General features: G+C 46.1%; 1 protein-coding gene across 21 annotated transcripts in view; it reads right to left on the reverse strand.

The window, feature by feature from the left end:
• Window positions 1-17,561, reverse strand: part of CD44 (CD44 molecule (Indian blood group)) — an 86,590-nt gene that overhangs the window by 49,927 nt on the left and 19,102 nt on the right. For all 21 annotated transcript variants that reach the window (XM_004264006.2, XM_049712951.1, XM_049712948.1 and 18 more), the window contains exon 2: window positions 1,417-1,582. In XM_004264006.2, the coding sequence (XP_004264054.1) occupies window positions 1,417-1,582 (166 nt within the window). The remainder of the gene's footprint in view (window positions 1-1,416; window positions 1,583-17,561) is intronic.

Below are 17,561 nucleotides of genomic sequence, written 5' to 3' on the forward strand. Positions count from 1 at the left end.
ACCTAGTCAGGGCCATAGTTAAACAATTAGCCTTAGGAATAGAATAAGTGGACCTGCTAATTAGCTTTCCTTCATTGCAGCCTACAGCTCAGGTTCAGAAGTTACCAGAGCTATCTGCTCCTTTTATATTCTCCCAAGACCCTGCTCTGAACACACACAGATGCCTGCACACATCTGCTCTTTGTTTTAGAGCAGTGCTGCTCATTAGAACTTTCTGCAAAACAGAAATGTTCTATAATCTATGTTGCCCGATAAAGTAGCCACTAGTCATTTGTGGCTAATCGAGCACTTGAAACGTAGCTAGTGCCAATGAAGAGCTAAAGTTTTGATTTTATTTAATTTTAATTAAGTGTAAATAGCCATCTGTGACTGGTGGCTACCATATTAGTGCACTTGTGAAGATGTGCTTTTTCCTCAACAGCAGAAGTATCTCAGTTCCCACCCATACTATGGGTGCCTTACTCTGTAACCAAGGACAGGGGATAGATGTATTTAACTTACATTTAATGGTTTCCATAAGGAGTTCTGCAGCTTGACTTTTTAAAAAGCAGCCTGTGTTTGCGTGTTGAAGAGAAAAGGGAACCACGTTACCTAACGCTATCACATTGCAAAAGTGCAGAGGGGTAGCTGCAGGCTGGGGTGGAAACTTCAGAGAGCAGTTGTCCAGATTCCCCAGAGCTCTTCTAAAGAAAACAAACCAAACCGAAACACTTCACCACGGTGGTCACCACTGCTCGCTCTTAATGTGCACCACTTTCCACAAGCACATGAGAAATTCAGAAAAATAAGGGCCATGCCTGCTGTGAATATCCTGGAGCAGATATCCTGGGCCTGAGGACAGCTCCCTGAGCACTGTGATGTCTGGTAGGAGGCCTCTCTTGGTCCCTCTCATCGCTTTCCCATCACTTGTAATGATACATCTCAATAATTTTCATGCCCTTTTCTCTCAAATCAGAGCAACAGAGAAGAGAAACAAAATCAAAAGAGAGAGAGTTGTTTGAAAAACCTGCTTTAGCCAAGTCTGCAGGGTGAAGACTCCACCAGGCACAAATTTATTTCAAGCACTGTTATTTGGTTCCCTTTCTCTTGTGGTTCTGACAAGGACATTGCACGCTTCTTCAAAGCCTGGAGAGCATGTTGTGGAAGCACCTCAGGCAAGTGGCTTCCAACACATGACCCTTAAGGGCCTCCTCTAGGCAACCCCTCCCTCTGCGATTCACAAACGTGTCTTCAGCTGGCCCTCGATTTCAGCTGGTCATACTGGTTCCAGATGGACTTGGCCAGATTAATGGGTGGTGCCAACTCTTCAGGCAAGCAGCCATTCAGCTGTCACGGAGGAGCCTTCCTGGGCCTAAGCCCCACCCCCTGGACCCAGGCAGCCTACTTTCCCGCAGCAGGTGGGGGCTGGTCCCTTACCTGCAGGTCTCAAACCCTGCGAGCAGGGCTGCCTCCATCTGGGCCATGGTGGGCAGCGTACAATTGAAGGCCTTGCAGAGGTCAGCAGCCTCAGTCTTCGAGATGCTGTAGCGACCATTCTTCTCCACGTGGAATACACCTTTGTATCGGCAGGTTATATTTAGATCTATGGGATGAAAAGAAAAGGTTAGATTCTTCTGCATCAATAATTTGGAAAGGATAAGAAGTCTGTTTTAGAGCAGCCTCATTAAAAAGACAAATAATCTTCCCTACTGGCCAGAGCCTTCAACATTCACTGTAGCGTTTCAAAGCATCACTACTTCACTCTCAAATCTGAGATAAGAGGCAGAGAGTAGCATCACTTTTACATTCTCTCCGCCGACTGCTCTACAACAAAGTTTTTACAAAGCATGTGACTTATTTCTGATTAGGAAAGTAGCACAAACTTGGGGAAAACTTACAAAATTCAGGGAAGTAATGAAGGAAAAGCAAGTCCACCTCTAAGAAAACTACTGCAAACATTTTAAACATTTTGCTATATCTTGTTTCAGTTTGTTTTCTGAATGTGTGTGTTATGTATATACTTGCGTAGTTTAAATGGTACTAAATATACAATTTTAGGTGTAGGAATCTCTTTTTCCACTTAATGAGTATTTTTCCACAATCACGTGGTACGGCTCCCCAGCTGATAACCTCCAGTGACTTCTAGTCACACCCAGAATAAATTTCCTTATCATGGCTGATAAGACCCACATGACCTGGCTCCTAACCTTTAAGTAGCTCACTCTGTTCCAGGCACAAAGCTTTCCTTCAGTTCCTTTGGACATTCTGAGCCCTTTCCCACCTTAAACATTTAGGTCTGACTTTACCATTTCTTTTTTTTTTTTTTAAGATTTTGCAAAAACTATATTGATAGGGTATATGTGTGGAAGTCAGTTCTAAGGGGGAGTTAGAACAAGATGGGATAGATGGGATACAAAACAATACTGGACCTAACTTACTGACATGAGTGCATTTTACATGTTTAGGTTTTTTTTAAATTTTTTATACAATTTTTAAAGGTTACACTCCATTCAGTTATTACAAAATATTGGCTATATTCCCTGTGTTGCACAATACATCCCTGTAGCTTATCTTACGCCAAGTGGTTTGTACCTCTTACTCCCCTACCTCTATATTGTCCCCCGGCCCCTCCCAACTGTTAACCGCTAGTTTGTTCTCTACATCCGTGAGTCTGCTTTTCTGTTATATTCACTAGTTTGTTTTGCCTTTTAGGTTCCACACGTAAGTTGTATCACACAGTGTTTGTCTTTCTCTGACTTATTTCACTTAGCATAATGTCCTCCAAGTCCATCCATGTTGCTGCAAATGGCAAAATTTAGTCCTTTTTTACGGCTGAGTAGTATTCCATGGTATATATAGACCACATCTTTTTATCCATTCCTCTGTTGATGGCCATTTCTGTCTAGAATGTACTGTCCCCTGATCATCCCATTTTGTTTTTCAACTTGAAATCACCTCAACTTAGGGTCCTTCCCTGAACATTCTTATCCAACCCTCAGCGTCTCCCTCAACTTACTATGCTTTTGTGTCTTCACAGCAACTTGTCTATTTATTTGTGCATTTGGTTTTTTCTGTCTGCCCTTTCTTTTGATGGAAACTCCAAGAAAGCAAAGGCCTTTTGCCTGTTTACAGCAGTTTCTCTAACACTCACATCAGTGGCTGACAGAGAGCAGATGCCCCATAAATATTTGTTGAATAAATGAACAACTCCTTGGAATTTCTTCAAAAACACACTTTGAACATATCGCCAGATAGATCCAAGACCTGTTCTTTACTCGCAAGAGTTAATGCGTCCAAAATGAAACCTAACTGCTACCAACCAGTTTAAAAATGATTTAGTCCTAGGACTTCTGTGAGTTTGCAGACATGAATCTGAAATCTCAATAAGGAGCTGAAAAAAAAAAATCACCTGGTGTTCCCTGATCCTCTGTAACAATCTCAAAAGACTTCAAAGCCCTTAACTGAAAACTCAATATTCTTCTGTATGATGCCCAGTTTGCACCTGAGTAAACGCCAACACAGAAAGGTTCTGTCCTTGAAGCTGTCCTGCTGAAGCAGAGCACTTCCTGGAGCCTCAAAGACAGTCAGACATTGACTCTGCCAATGCCAGACACCACTCTGTCAGTCCCAATTCAGACAGAATTGGCTTTAACTCAGAATCTCTCTCTCACGTGGGTGGGTCCACAGGTCATCAGGAAGATTCTGCTTACTTATCAATGAGAAAACTGGGGCTCAGAAAAGTGAGCTGCCCAAGGAAGTGAGAATTGCTGTCCAGAGCCTGTAGTTGCCTTCCTGAATCCCAGTTGCTTTGTTTTACATTTCTGAGCTGATAGCCAGGGCGGAGAAGCCTGCAACTGCAGCGTCCCTGGTTACCCAGCAACTTTGGGGTTCCGTGTGGCATCACCTTTCAAAGACCCTGAGAGGTGACTTGTATGTATGTATGTATTATTTATAGGTGAAGAAACTGAAGCTCAGAAAAATGAAATGACTTTGCAAAGTCACCCAGCCATTAAGTGGCAGAGCTGGAATTCCACCTCAGGTCTGTTTAACGCCAAAACCCACGCTCCAATCCACTTTGCTATGTGCCCAAGAATCCTTTCATATCATTAGAGCAAGTTTTCACTCTGGAGGGGAGAGATACACCTAAACAACTGTTACATAATGACAAAGATAGGGTCAGTGTTAATGGGATTGTACAGCCAACAAGTGCTTTCTCCTCTCTGAGCAGGAAGCAGCTTCCAATCACCAGAAAACAGAGTCTGATGAATGCAGATCGAGATGATAAGAAAATTGTTAAACTTCTCTACAACCTTTCTCAACTCTGAAAATAGTAAAAGAAGACATAAAAAATAGAGCTTTTGCAAAGACATAAGCCAATATCAAGTGATTCTCTTTTCTTTGTATCATTAGCATGGAGGTGCTTTTAAAAAACATTAGAACTAGGTGAAGTGGAGAACACGTGTTTTGGGGAGACTAATTCCTTTTTGGAGTGCTGTCCTTTGGAAGCCACTCACACAATACTTGGCTGGTGAGGCCAGGGGAGCACAGAGGGGGGAATGTACAGGGCCCTTTTGAAACGCTGTTTGTTTTTACTGACATTTTCAGCTTTGGCCTCGGTCGGCCAATCTTTGCCAAAGGAGACTGTCACGCTGGGTGACCGTCCTTCCGGGGGTCCTCCGTGTGTAGCTTACAAAAGAGCAGCAAAGCCTCCCAATCAGTTTCTCGGAGGTGAGGGAGACAGAGGACACTTCAGCAGATGCCAGGAGAGGCAGACCGCCCATCAGCGTGCGGCCAGGTGGCTGCTGTCACTTCTAGGTTAAAAATAAAGTCTGAGGCATGGATGGTGGTTTGGAGCTGAATGACAGTTTCTGTCTTATTAAAATAAATCAGAGTTTGCCACCTGGCACACAGAATATGCAAATGCGAAAGGAACCGATTCACACTGAGACGTTTGAATAAAATCCCTTGAGTTCCACGGGCGGCAGCCAACATCAGTTGATAGATGATACACACAGGAACGTGTGTGTTTCTAGGTGTGCGTGTGAGTAGTGAATGTGTGATGTGTGTGCTTGAGGTCAGCCAAGACAGGAAGGGCCAGATAAAATCAAGCTTCAGCCTTCCTAGAAATGCGAGGCTTACCCAGCGTGTGTAGTAGGTGTCAGAAAAGGGCTGCTGAATGAATGAGGAAATTCTATGCAATGTGAGAAGTCCACGGCTTACATTTATCTTAATCTCACACATAGAAAAGGTCCAACTCCTAATCTTGATGGCATTCAGCCATCTGGGAATTCCAAAGACGGTGCCAAAACCTTCACTTCAGGTCAACAGTATTCACAGTTCCTCCCCTCTGGGTCCCTCATGTCTTAAAAAGGACCAAGCCTTCAGGGCTGTGTATCCGTTAAGCCCTGATAATTAATGAAGACTTTCCAACAGGCTTTCTTAACACTTATGCAAACAGAAATTATTACCCCAAAGGGTATTGATGATACTAACAGCAATCACATATTGTGCACTTATGTATATGCCAGGCACTCTTCTAAGCATTTGACAAGTATTAACTCATTTTATCCGTAAAACAACCCTATGAAGTAGGTAATATTATTATCCCCACCTTTCCCAATACAGAAACTGAGGCACAGAGAGGGGAAGAAACATGCCCAGGTTCACAGAGCTCGTAATGATGGAGCCAGGATTCAAACCCAGCCAGTCTGGGCACCGAGAGTCCACAGGCTTAACCACCAGGGCACACTATACTCCTCACCCCGATTTACATAACTTGCTTTGCTCTCTCAACCTCCCCCGTGTATAGCTGAGAATATCCCCAAGGTTCAAGTAAGGTTAAGGTAAGGCCGAGGCGTGAGTAGCCACGGACCACAGACCACTGGACAGGCATGCGTGTCCATGGCAATGGCACTGGTCACACTGCAAATCCCTGTAGAGAGGCTGGACTCCGGAGATATCTGTGCATCTCTCGTGAGAAACAGAGATCCCTGTGATGCGGGAGCTGCCGTGACTCAAGGGCCTAATATTAAATGGCCGATTGCATCTCTCAAACAAGCCCGTCCAACTGGACGTGAATCAAGAATGTTTTCCGTTAAGCCCTCTGGTCTCCAGTAAATCTCCTGTATCATGTAATAAAGGAAAGATTCCAAGTTCCTCCCTCCAAGAGACCCAATGGGCAACATTAACGTTTGGAGGCCACTTTCAGATTCAGGGTGGAGCCTTTCTGGAGGGTGTTCGTTATGATGGGGTTGCCAGGAGGACAGAGGGGTCATCGGCCCGGCACCCAAGGATCTCATTGCCCACGTGGGAAGAGGTCGATCAATAACCCGTCAGGAAGACCACAAAAAAGGAGCTCTGCAAGAGAACTGTTTAACCAGCTCTCTGGCACCGACTCACATGAAGGCTGGTAGTTCAACTTGGAAGAGATCCACCCCAAACTGGGTTCAAATCCTGACACTGCCACTCACTCCAGGTTACACAGCTAGTTAGTTTCTTACCCTCTCTGACACTCAGCCTTCTCCTTGATGGGATGACAGTAACATCAGGGTTTGTGGGGCTGTGAAATGAGACAAGATATGTCAAACACTTGATACAGTGTTTGGCACTTAATCAGAGCCAATGAGTATTGTATACTTATTAGATGGCTGATCTACTTCAGCTAAATTAATTCTCACAAAGGTGCTATGGAGTGGGCACTATTGCCAAACCCACTTAGAGACAAGGAAACTGAGGCACAAAGAGGTTACACAGTGTATCTAAAGTCACCCAAGTGGGAGAGGCAGGGTTCTAACATCTGTGCTATGCTGCCAATTATGTGGGGTTCCGGGTAAATTCATTCTTATTTGGATAAACCAAACTGACCCATAACACTATTAATTTTACCTGTATTTTTCACTAAGCCTCACATCAAGGAAAACAGATCTTTCTAGTAAAATCGCCCCGGGCCTGAGACAAATAGCTTCTTAGTTTGCTCCAGTCACTTCGAGAGTGATAGAAAAGCACGGCGTCTGCTGAGAGTACAGCACTGTGTAATCTTTACCCAACTCACCATTATGTGCACGTGTCCAAATTTTCCTAAGAGGTGAGTGAGGGTGGGGATATTACACAGCCGACTAGCCATGGAGCTGAGTGACAAGACGTGTTCAACCCGGAATCCACAAGTTGGTCTTCAAGGGTCTATAAACCTGGGAAATTATACTCAAGACTGTGTGTGTACGTATATACGTGTCCACATGCTTGTGTGCACGTGTGTGTGTTTGGCTAGAGACAGCATCCCTCAGTTTCCATTAGCTCCTCAAAGATGTCTGTGACAGAAACAGGTAAAGAATTACAAGAAATGATTATCTTTAAGGTCTCTTCAGTAATTAGAAATTCCAGGATTCTGGAATTTTGAAACTTCCTTGTGGGCTTCGTGACAGCAGGGACTGCATCTCTCCTTCAGCATGTGTCCCCAGGACCCTGTGCAGCACCACACAGAGTAGGCACATGTGGGACAAATGAATGAATGAATGAATGAATATTCTCCCCCACACACAGGACAAGCAGACGTGTAGGATGCAAACAGAACATGCCTCGGGTCCACTCCCCATGTCACGTCTAAAAGAATCACCAGCTGGGCCTGGTTGAGAATTCCCTAGCAGACACTTCAAATGTTTAAATGTTTTTAATCCGAAGCATTTGCTTCTGAGAACCTCTGCTGTTTTCCCTGAAAGCAAATGTTTCAGAGACCAACTTTCAGCTTGGCAACTGGCGTTGTCTGCCTGGACTTTGCGCTGTCATCTCAGAGACGAGCACAGCCTTTTCACATCGTGTCGTAGGGCCCCTTCTGAGGCCGGATCTCCTGAGACAGGAATGACAGACACAGTGCGTCCCATGTGAAGACCACAGGAGATGATCTACCATCACGCTGTGCCCAGAGACTCTCAATTCTCTGAACCAGACTTCTCCAGACGGTCCAAAATGAATTACTGTATTTTCCAACAGGCACCGCCTAGATGTGCCTGGCTCCTTTTGTCATCTCCTCAGGAAGGATGAGGCAGAATTAGATTTTTTTCTGATTTGGTCCCAGGGTAGCTATGTGTCTGGGAAAGTTGGTTTTCTTGAAGATGGGAATAAGGCCAGTTCCTGAGACCCAAGGACTTGTGCAACTCCCACGGCCATGAGAACAACTGCAAACATTCACCTAGCGCCTAATCAGGCCCATGTGAGGTTTCCAACATTTTACACCTAAAAATTCATTTAATTCTCACAACAGTGGTATGTGGTAGGCACTTTCGTTATCCCCATGCAGGAGGTAAGTGATTCTTTGAGAAGACATGAATGACCTGAGCTAGGGGCTAGCAGACCTGGCTGCAGGCTGGGCAGTCCAGCTGGTCGTACTGCAGTGCTAAGTGGCACCCCGTGGGTGGGACAGACGCTAAACTACAGGAAACCCTCTTCTCCACGTGGTTTCTAAAGTGCAGAGAGGTGAGCATTAAAAGAGAACTCTGCAGAGAGGAACTTGAGCTTATTCAATATTATTAAATATTAATAAGCTCAAATATTATTTAAAGATCACAGGTCTCTTGATTCTGGACCAAAGGCTTAACAGGGCAGGGCCCTTTGCTCAAGAGCTTGGGAAAACTTAGATGGGAAAACCTGCCCTAGTGGAACTGCCACCCTCTCCCCAAGGCAAAGATTCCGAGGTCTCTGTGTTCGCTGGCTTTCCCCCAACAGAGGTCTGGCTTCCTCTCTCTCATTCTACCTGTGCTCTTTCCGAGATCCCCCTGGGGATCAGAGACCCCCCAACCCCAGCTTCAGCCTCAGGCCTCTTCTGTCCTTTACAGCCTGAGGGCTCTGGCCAAGGCCAGGCAGAACAGAATGAAGAGAGGTTGGCCCAGGGCTGGGATGCCAGACCACAGGCTGTCCTTGTGACATTTTGAGATGTCTGTTGCCCAGCCCCCAAACCTCAACAGACCAGGCCCTTCTAGCTGGAGCATGGCACTCCAGGCTCACTGCATCCGACTCCGTCGAGCCCCCGGAGTCAGTCACATGCAAGCCTCCTGGGCAGAGGTGGCCAAAAGCACCAGCGAGCTCTCCACATTTTTCATCTTTCTAGTGTTTATCATGAAGCAGCCGATATTCGCTTTCTGTCCTCTGATTTGCCGAGCTCATGTCTGAAAAAGATTATGCCACATCACAAAACTAACCGAAATGATCCTCATCAGAACTAGGGAGAGACAGATAAGGCCAATTGTTTTTTAAAGCATTATTGCTAATTGGATCATCTGCGTTTAAAGCGCGGAGGAACAATGGCCAGCCAGCATCAAAAATTCTCTCGAGACGCAAGAGAAAACAAAAATCCACAATGACTGAGCGTGGTCCCCCAGCCAGCTGTGAGAAAAGCAGGACCTCCGGGGTCCATAACTGCTAGTTTTCTGACTACTGGACTGCTTTTATAAGAGGCCTGAGCAAGCCGTTCCAATAAAGCCACAGTCCACTGTCTTAATGGGACATGAAGAAGCCATTCTCTTCTTCATTGTGATTGTTTGATGTCTTCAAAGCCCAGAAGTTTCCATCTGGGAGTCTTCCTAGCTATTATAGCCCCTGCTGCCACCCAGGCCTGCCAGTTCAGAAGGCTGGCAGCCTTCCTGCCGCCCCACATCTCTCGCCCCCATCCCCTGATGCCCATGTGATGAGCGCCTGGTGAAAGGGTCTATTGTTCAGCATCCCATTCTAAACGAGGCCAAAATCACACTCAGTGGCCGAATCGCCTTTGGCTGCCTCGGGCCATAAATCTTGAAGGACTCAGTCTCTCCCCGAATTGCCCTGGAGGCGGGTGAGGGTTTAATGAGCAGAGAAAATAGTCATACACCATCATACCGAGAGAATTTCCTCCAGAATGTGTCCTGGGTTGTTTTCAACTGAGCGATTCATCCCTTCTCACTTAGAAGGGAAATGCACCCCAACTTCTTGGTGCTGGCTATATCCCCTGACCTCTCAGCCTTTGTGTCCAAGGAGCCTGTCATGGCAGCCAACAAGGGCCCATCACATCCACTCTGTCAGAGAAGAGTCCAAGGGTTCTCTCAGCCACTACACTGGCCCTTCAGTCTAGGCCTCCAAAGAACCAATCCAACGAAGCTCTTGGATTGTTTGTACAGAGTCTGAAGAAAGACCCCCACCCCTGCCTCCTGGTGGAGTAATGGGAACTGGGGGAGGGGAGAGGGTGGGAAGGTCTGGTTAGGCCCCCATTCCCGATCCTGGATCCAACAGTCTTTCTGGCAAAGGAAAGTGTGTCCCAGAACTGTTACCTCAGTACCCAACTCTGTGAGGCCATTGGTCTTTGGTGAGCGAGTCTCCGGGAAGACAGCTGAGGGAGAGAAACCACAGTGTGTGCCCCTGCGTGTTGCCATGGCGACCGGGAAATGTTTGGCTTTGGGCCTGAGACCTTGTTTTCTTCTTTTTTGGACCATATCTGTTTAGCAGACTGGCTAGCACAAACCCAGGATGTGGTAAATGAAATGAAAAAGCATCTCAGGGGCCCACATGGGGTTTTTCCTGTTGCAAGTAGAAAAAAAAGAGGTCCTACCTTTTGTTTCATAGTTAGATTTTTTTGGGGGGGAGCTAATTACAGTTATAACACCTAGCTCAGGTACAGCTTTGGCTCAGGTCTGTGGCTAGATCTGTGACGAACTGGCTGATTTTAATCTGAGGGAAGGATGTCATGAGAGCTGAGGTGGGCTGACACTGTTATTCACAAGTAATAGCTGCATCTCGCGGTGGTTAGTGAGCCACTGACACGCTGATGAGCCATGGGCCCCCACCTGGGAGAAGGACAAACAGTTCTAGCCTGACTCCTGTTCATTATATGCTGTGTGATGTTGAATAAGTCACTCTAGATCTCTGGTTCACACCTAGCCTTCCTAACTCCCAGGATGAAGCAGGAAGTTAGGAAATGCTTGAAGCTAGTGGGATAAAGCGGGGAGGAGTTATATGCACACCTGGGACAGTATGAACATCTCAGAAAGCTTCCCAAAAATCTAGTATTCTCCAACCCCAGCAGAACAGGTGGATCAAAGTACAAGTGTCAGTCATAGTGCCATGGGGGAACTTTCCATCTCCAATTATGAAGCATTTCCACATCCAAAAGCAGCCCCATGAGGCCCATCAGGTAGGTACTATGGCCCCATTTTACAGATGAAGAAACAAAGGAGCAAGAGATTCAGAGACTCCAAAGTCTTACAGAGTTTGAATAAAACCCAGACCTCAACTCAGATTTTCAAGGTCTTCTGAGTTTCCCCATTACCCGTGGTGCTGCCCTTTCCATCTTGGGTGTCAGCAAGCAAAGGGGAAAAGTGACAGCACTCAGACAGAAGAGAGTGGTTTTCATACTTTTCTTCCCCTCCCCCTCCCAGTGATGTCTTAGGCAGAACCACAATATTTAGGATAGGGGAAAGCAGAGCTGCTCCCGTGGGAGCAGGAGTGAGGGTGGAGACCCCAGAGCCTCGATCCTCCAGCTGCTCATTCTTGCCCAGCCTCCACCCCACCCCACCAACGGTCCTGACACCCTCCACAATGCTTTAGGAGGCTGCGTGGAACACTCTGGAAACCACCACAGTAGGGGCCAATCATAACAATGATAACCACCCCTTGGCAAGGCTTGCGATGTGCCAGGGGCTTCAAAGCACCCTAAGACGTTTAGTTGCCCCATGTGACAGCTGTGGAAGCAGAGGGTCAGAGTGCTAAGTACTTAGCAGCTCAAAGGCTGCAGCCCAAATGAAATGCATTGTATAAAAATGCTTCACAAGTGATACAGGCTTAGCATGTTTTTTTTTTCCTGTCAGTCTCAAGAATAAAAATACCTTGCAATGTAAAGTTCCCCTTAAAGGTTGTCCCTGGCTCACCCTGTGGAGAGGAGATAGCAAAGTCTGCTTTTCCAATCCTAACCTACAGGGATGGGGGCTGGAGAGCAATGGACTCGAGAGGATTTATAGATCCAGAAACTGAGGTGAGGCTGTTGTCCTTCAAGGTAGAGCCATCCAGATGGAGGGGAACAAAAGGCCACCACCAACTCCCACAGAGTCTGGCATCACCACACAGTCCAGGGTATCCCCAGCTCAGATTTGATTTTCTCTTCCCTATCTCTTTTAGCATCCTTTCAAGTGATGAAGACAAGATTCTGGAATTTATGGAGCTGCTATCGTGTCAGACATTAGTCTAGGTGTGGTAACAGGTGTCGTACCGCGCGATCTCCAGAGCAGCTTTGAGAGGTCAAATCATCAATCCCATTTTGCAGATGAAACAAGTGAGGTCCAGATCACAACTGACTCAACATTTGCTGTGAAAGTGGCAGGGCCATGAGTCAAACGCTGGGATGATATCTGTCGTCTGACGTGAGTTAGCCCAGATATTTACCAAAGCCACCCCCCTCTGCTTGGGGCACACAGATTCTCACACTGGAGGCTAGAAATGAAAGGACCCTGTGGGGTGTGGTTGGGACAGGTCCTACTGCTGAGCCTCTGGCTGGGCTCCCCAGAAATATTACCATAGATGGAGTACCTACTCCACACTGATTATCTCATTTAATCCCCACAATAAATGTATGAGATAAGGACTATTATTGACATCAGACCTTATTACAGATAAGAAAACTACAGTTTAGAGAGGTTAAGAAACTTGGTCTTTTCCTATTCATTTATTTATATAATTAAATGTAAGTTGCCTTTATAAGTTATTTTAACTATGTCATAAATATGTAATTGTTGGCATTTTACTTGTTTTCCTTATTTCTGAATTTTAGTACTTGGAATAAAGACCCTTATTATAATGTCAAAAAAAAAAAAGAAAGGAACTTGTCCAAGTTTGCACCGTTAGGGGGTCAGGCAGCCTGGCCCCTCTCTCTTAAATGCCACACGAATGCCTCTCTCATCACTTAATTTCAGGAGATCCCAGGTGAATTGCAGGATAATGCCTCTTGCCAGATAGTTTGAGCATCTACCGGCTTTGTATTTGCTAGTGTCATGCCAATAGAGTTGGTGGACGGTGACTGCTGTCTCCTCCAATGGGGTAACTAACAGACCCAAGGAGATGGGGACATTTTCATAGAGAAGTGAGTCCTGCACTGGGACTTAACAGCCCTGTGCCCTAGGCAGGGGTGACTGTCTCAGGATCACAGTGAGAGGAAAAGGTTGAGGAATGGCTTGGATTTCCGCCTGGCTTCGATAGTAACTCGCTACCTCTTCTCTTTCCGTGACAGATGGTACCTAGTTCAGACACCCCTTAGATTGATGGTTTTTATCCTCTTTCCCCCATGGTACCACTTCAAATTCACAGGAGGGACCATGTCAGTCACACTCCGATGGGCACCAGGTACCTTGCCATCCCTAGTGGCCTCTTTCCCTGTCACTCAAAAAATCTTACCCAAATGCAAATAAGTGAGCATGCAAAGTCTTCTAGGAATAGCCATGAGTTTGCTGCAGTTTATGAGAAGAAAGTCACTCATAAGCCTTGGCACCTGGTTGTCAGTAGCCCTGTACTTACAATTTACCTACTACCAATCCTGACCTTCACGTGGATTGAGATAGAACAAGAACCATGCCTTTAGGTCACCCCTTTCCTCTTCAAATGCACCAGCAGTGAAGTGATGTAGCTGCAAAAGCATTTGTTTACAACAACAAGTATTATAAGTGACCAAGGAGAGTTCTAGATTTTCACTGATTCCGAATTAGGAGGGCTCAGAAATCATCAGGTCGTATTTTAATGACTCAATCGCTCTCTTTTCTCATAGACTCTCTCTCCCCATCAGATGCTAAAGGGAAGAGGGGTGTGAGTGCTCATGTGAGTAACAGGCCCCTTCCCAGTCCCTTATTTATTCTCCAGATGCTTTTAAGAGTAATACAAATGTTTCAAAGCAGAAACCCTATCGAGGGAGACGCTGGATTGAGGGGATAGTTTTTAAAAATCTGGGCCAAAAGATTTCCAGGATCAGTACCGTTCCAATTGCCCTGTGAGCTAAGAGCTTGTAATTCACACCTCTTCCTGAGCTTTCAATCTCTGAAATCATATCTGTAACCACAGATGCCAGTTGCAAACGCCAGGCTCCAGAGAACACGTTTCTGACAAGCTTTTTTAAATCTGACTCAAGCCACAGGGTTTGGACCAAAACCTTTACCATTTCATGTGTAGCCGGAGCGGGCCAAGCATAACTTCTTGCTTTTAAGGAACACGGCTCACGCAAAAAGCCAGGAGGCTTGGAATGCAGGAAGCTACAAATGATCCTTCTGTGAAGTTGTCAAAGAAAATAAGATCTTGATTTTCCTTCAACTAAAGAGCCATCGAACATGGCAAGAGACCACACCTGGGTGAAGGCCTAAGCTGCTTTCAGCCCGGACACTCGAGAGGCATCCTGGAAGCAGCAGGATAGGCACAACAGGGCAGGGCCTCCTCCTATGAAATCCGCGCCTCCCAAATTGGTCTTCTTAGGGCATGGCGCAAGGCATCCGTTCAAAGCACCCTCTAGAAGATGTGAGTGTTATGTACCAGATATGAACCTGGGTGCTGAGGGGACATACGAGGTCCCTGCCCTGAAAGAGCTTATGCTCTAGTGTGGGGAAACAGACGATATACAGGGAAACGATTAGCATATAAGTAAGGCAATTTCGGGAGCGACAGCGCTACACAAAAATAAAAGGGGAACAGGCTGCCTTTTCGGGCAGTCTGTGTGGTCTGAGGCACACTCTTCTATGAACTTATGGGCGTATTTTCCCTACTTATTATGGAGCTCTTGGTGAGATCAGATACATGGCGAAAGGAAATACCTACACACACACACACACACACACACACACACACATACACACACACACACAGAGATTAAATCAGATTTGGAATTCATTGCCTTCCAGGGTCCATAACGAGATGTCCTTAGCATGTGGACTTAGTAGGGTAAACAAGGGAGACTTGGAAGGCAAAGGTATGGCGACCGAACGACCCGGCTTTGTGGATAAGAGTTCCATTTGAGTCATAAGCTGGGTACAGAGTTGATGGAAGATGGCTCTGTCTGCCCCTTCTGGGTCTTGGCCTGAACTTCAAGGAGGCAAATCCAACAGCGTGACAGAGCAGCCCGTCAGAGTGCAACTGTGATGTGTCCACTCACCAGCCCTCTGAAGGCTTACAAGGATCTCCTGGCATCTTCAGCCTCCCTTAGCTTATAGTTACTAAGGTGACAGAGCAATTACCCCTATGCTATTGTAAGATGACACAGCGGCCAAGGTCATAGTCTTTCATATCAGAAAGACTTGGGTCCAAGCCCCAGCTTGGGCTCCTGTGGAATGTTGGGCACACCATGTTTTCTTAACCTTTCAGCCTCATTAGTAAAGTGAAGGCAATACCTGCGTCATGGGGTGCTTTTAAGGTGTCAGTGGGGAAATGCACCTGAAACACGTAGCAAAGTACCTGACGCTTAGCAAAGTGGCTGGGACTTGATTGATAGTAGGCAATCATCTCAAAGATTAAGTGGATGTAAGGCTACTTAATCATAAAGGGCCTCCCACTCTGACAATGCTTGATTAACTGGTCAGCCATTCCCTGTATCACTGGTAGTAGCCACTCAAGACCTCCAGTTAGGAGCCAGAAGCCTAATTGTACGATACATGAGCTCCTCCTCTATATAATACATATGATAGATAGATATATAGATAGGTAGATAGATGATAGACAGGTAGGTAGATAGGAAGGAAGGAAGGAAGGAAGAAAAAAGGAAAGAAAGAAAGAGAGGAAGGAAGAGGGAAAGAGAGAGATGAATGGGTGGATGGATAGACAGATGGATAGACAGACAGACACTATCTATAAAACATTATTCTAGGAAGAAGTATGCCTCAAGTGATACTAACCCACATAATCAAAATGGGTTCCACTGGGATTATGCCTTGTTCATCCTTATATCCACGATGTCTGATACACAGTATGGTGCCCAATAGATGTCTCTTTAGTTTTGTGGGAAATGCATTAGAGTCCAGTGACCTGGGATCTAGAGTTGGACTTCTTACTGAGAAGCTGTCAGTACTTATCAGTAGGGCTTCAGTTTCTTTATCAGAGCAGGAAGAAGTTGGCTTTGGTGGTGTCTAGGTCCCTGGCCAACCTAACGCTCTGCCTCTGGAGGTCTATGTTTCTTTTAAACTCGTTCTCTAAACACTCCAGGAACCCGAGCGGCTCCCTCTTGCCTGCAGGGTTGCGGCACAACCCTCTGGAATCAAGGCAGTGGTGGTGTGATGGAGGCGTCACGCAGGCTGGAGTGGCCAGCAAAAAGAAACAATAGACAAGAGTGTTACCAGCATCCTTCTCTCCAATTACAACAGCTAAATGCCTTCCAGCACACAGAGACTACAACCTGCCCCATCCAAGCTGGAGGGAGAGAATGGTTTCAATTAAGGGAAGCATAGCAGGATGGCTGATCTCCTTAGAGAGACTACTCCTAAATTACCACCAACAGCCCCAGCGCTCCCTGCAGTGAATTTCAGCATCACGGGCCAATGCAAACCATTCTTTAGTTGTGAGACAATCCTCAAGTGAGGTGCTTCTCAGCAGCTCCCCCCTGCACAACTGGAAGTGGAGACGCCCACCCCCAGTTGGCTCCCTGATCGTTGGTGGTCTCAGAGGTCCCACTGCCAATGGGAAGAGCCAAGAGGGAAGTGCCCTTCACCTGTTTTCCCGGAGATAACTCTCGGTAGTACTAAATTGTTTCAAGGTCCTTCATTGTCAAGGAGCCAGAAAAATCCATTCTCAGGAAAAGGAGATGCCTCGAATTTTCAAGGCCTCCAGTTCTGGAGATGGAAGGACAGGATGGGTCCCATAAAGCTGAATGGAACGCTGGTGTGATGCGAGAGGGAGAGGATTGTATTCCAGCCCCACCACGTGAGAGCGGAGCTTCTTGGACAAGTTACTTCATCTTTGCGAGCCTCAGTTTCTCAGCCTGTAAAATGACTCTAAGGCAATTCAGTCATTTATTTATTCAGTGGATATCTGATATTTGCTGCGTACCACCAAGAGAGGTTTATGGGAGTTAGATAATAAACTCAAAGGAAACACAAGCGTTGCATTTGGTTCATAACAGGTGCTTAATTTTCCTTCTCCCACAGGAAGATAAAACCCTGGACGACGAGTCACAGCTCTCCCAGATACCAGGGGGACCCCTCGGTTCTAATTTATAATGTATTTACACCACGAACAATCATCTGTGTTTCGATCATCTTCTGTTTCAGCCCAAACAACAGTCTGCAACCACACTCCTATGAAATTAAAAGCAAAATGAGAACCTGACACGAAGGCAAACACTCCTATTAAAAGGTGCAAAAGTTTTAGCCACTTCTGAGGTGTGGCTGGGAGAGGCCAGATGTTCTTTTCTTTAGAGGTGAAAAGAACTGAGCAGTTAGAGACAATTCAAGGTATTTTAGGAGATAAGAGGATTGAACACCCCAATGATTGATGGGTGGGCACTTCATGTACTCAAAAGCTAGTCCCCTCCGCACCTCCACAACCAGGAAATTCTAAGCCCGGGCTTCTGGGGAGGAAGTGGGCTTTGGGAAACTTCAAAATTTCCATAA

The sequence above is a fragment of the Orcinus orca genome, chromosome 8 (assembly GCF_937001465.1).
Source record: "Orcinus orca chromosome 8, mOrcOrc1.1, whole genome shotgun sequence".
Taxonomy (NCBI): Eukaryota; Metazoa; Chordata; class Mammalia; order Artiodactyla; family Delphinidae; genus Orcinus; species Orcinus orca.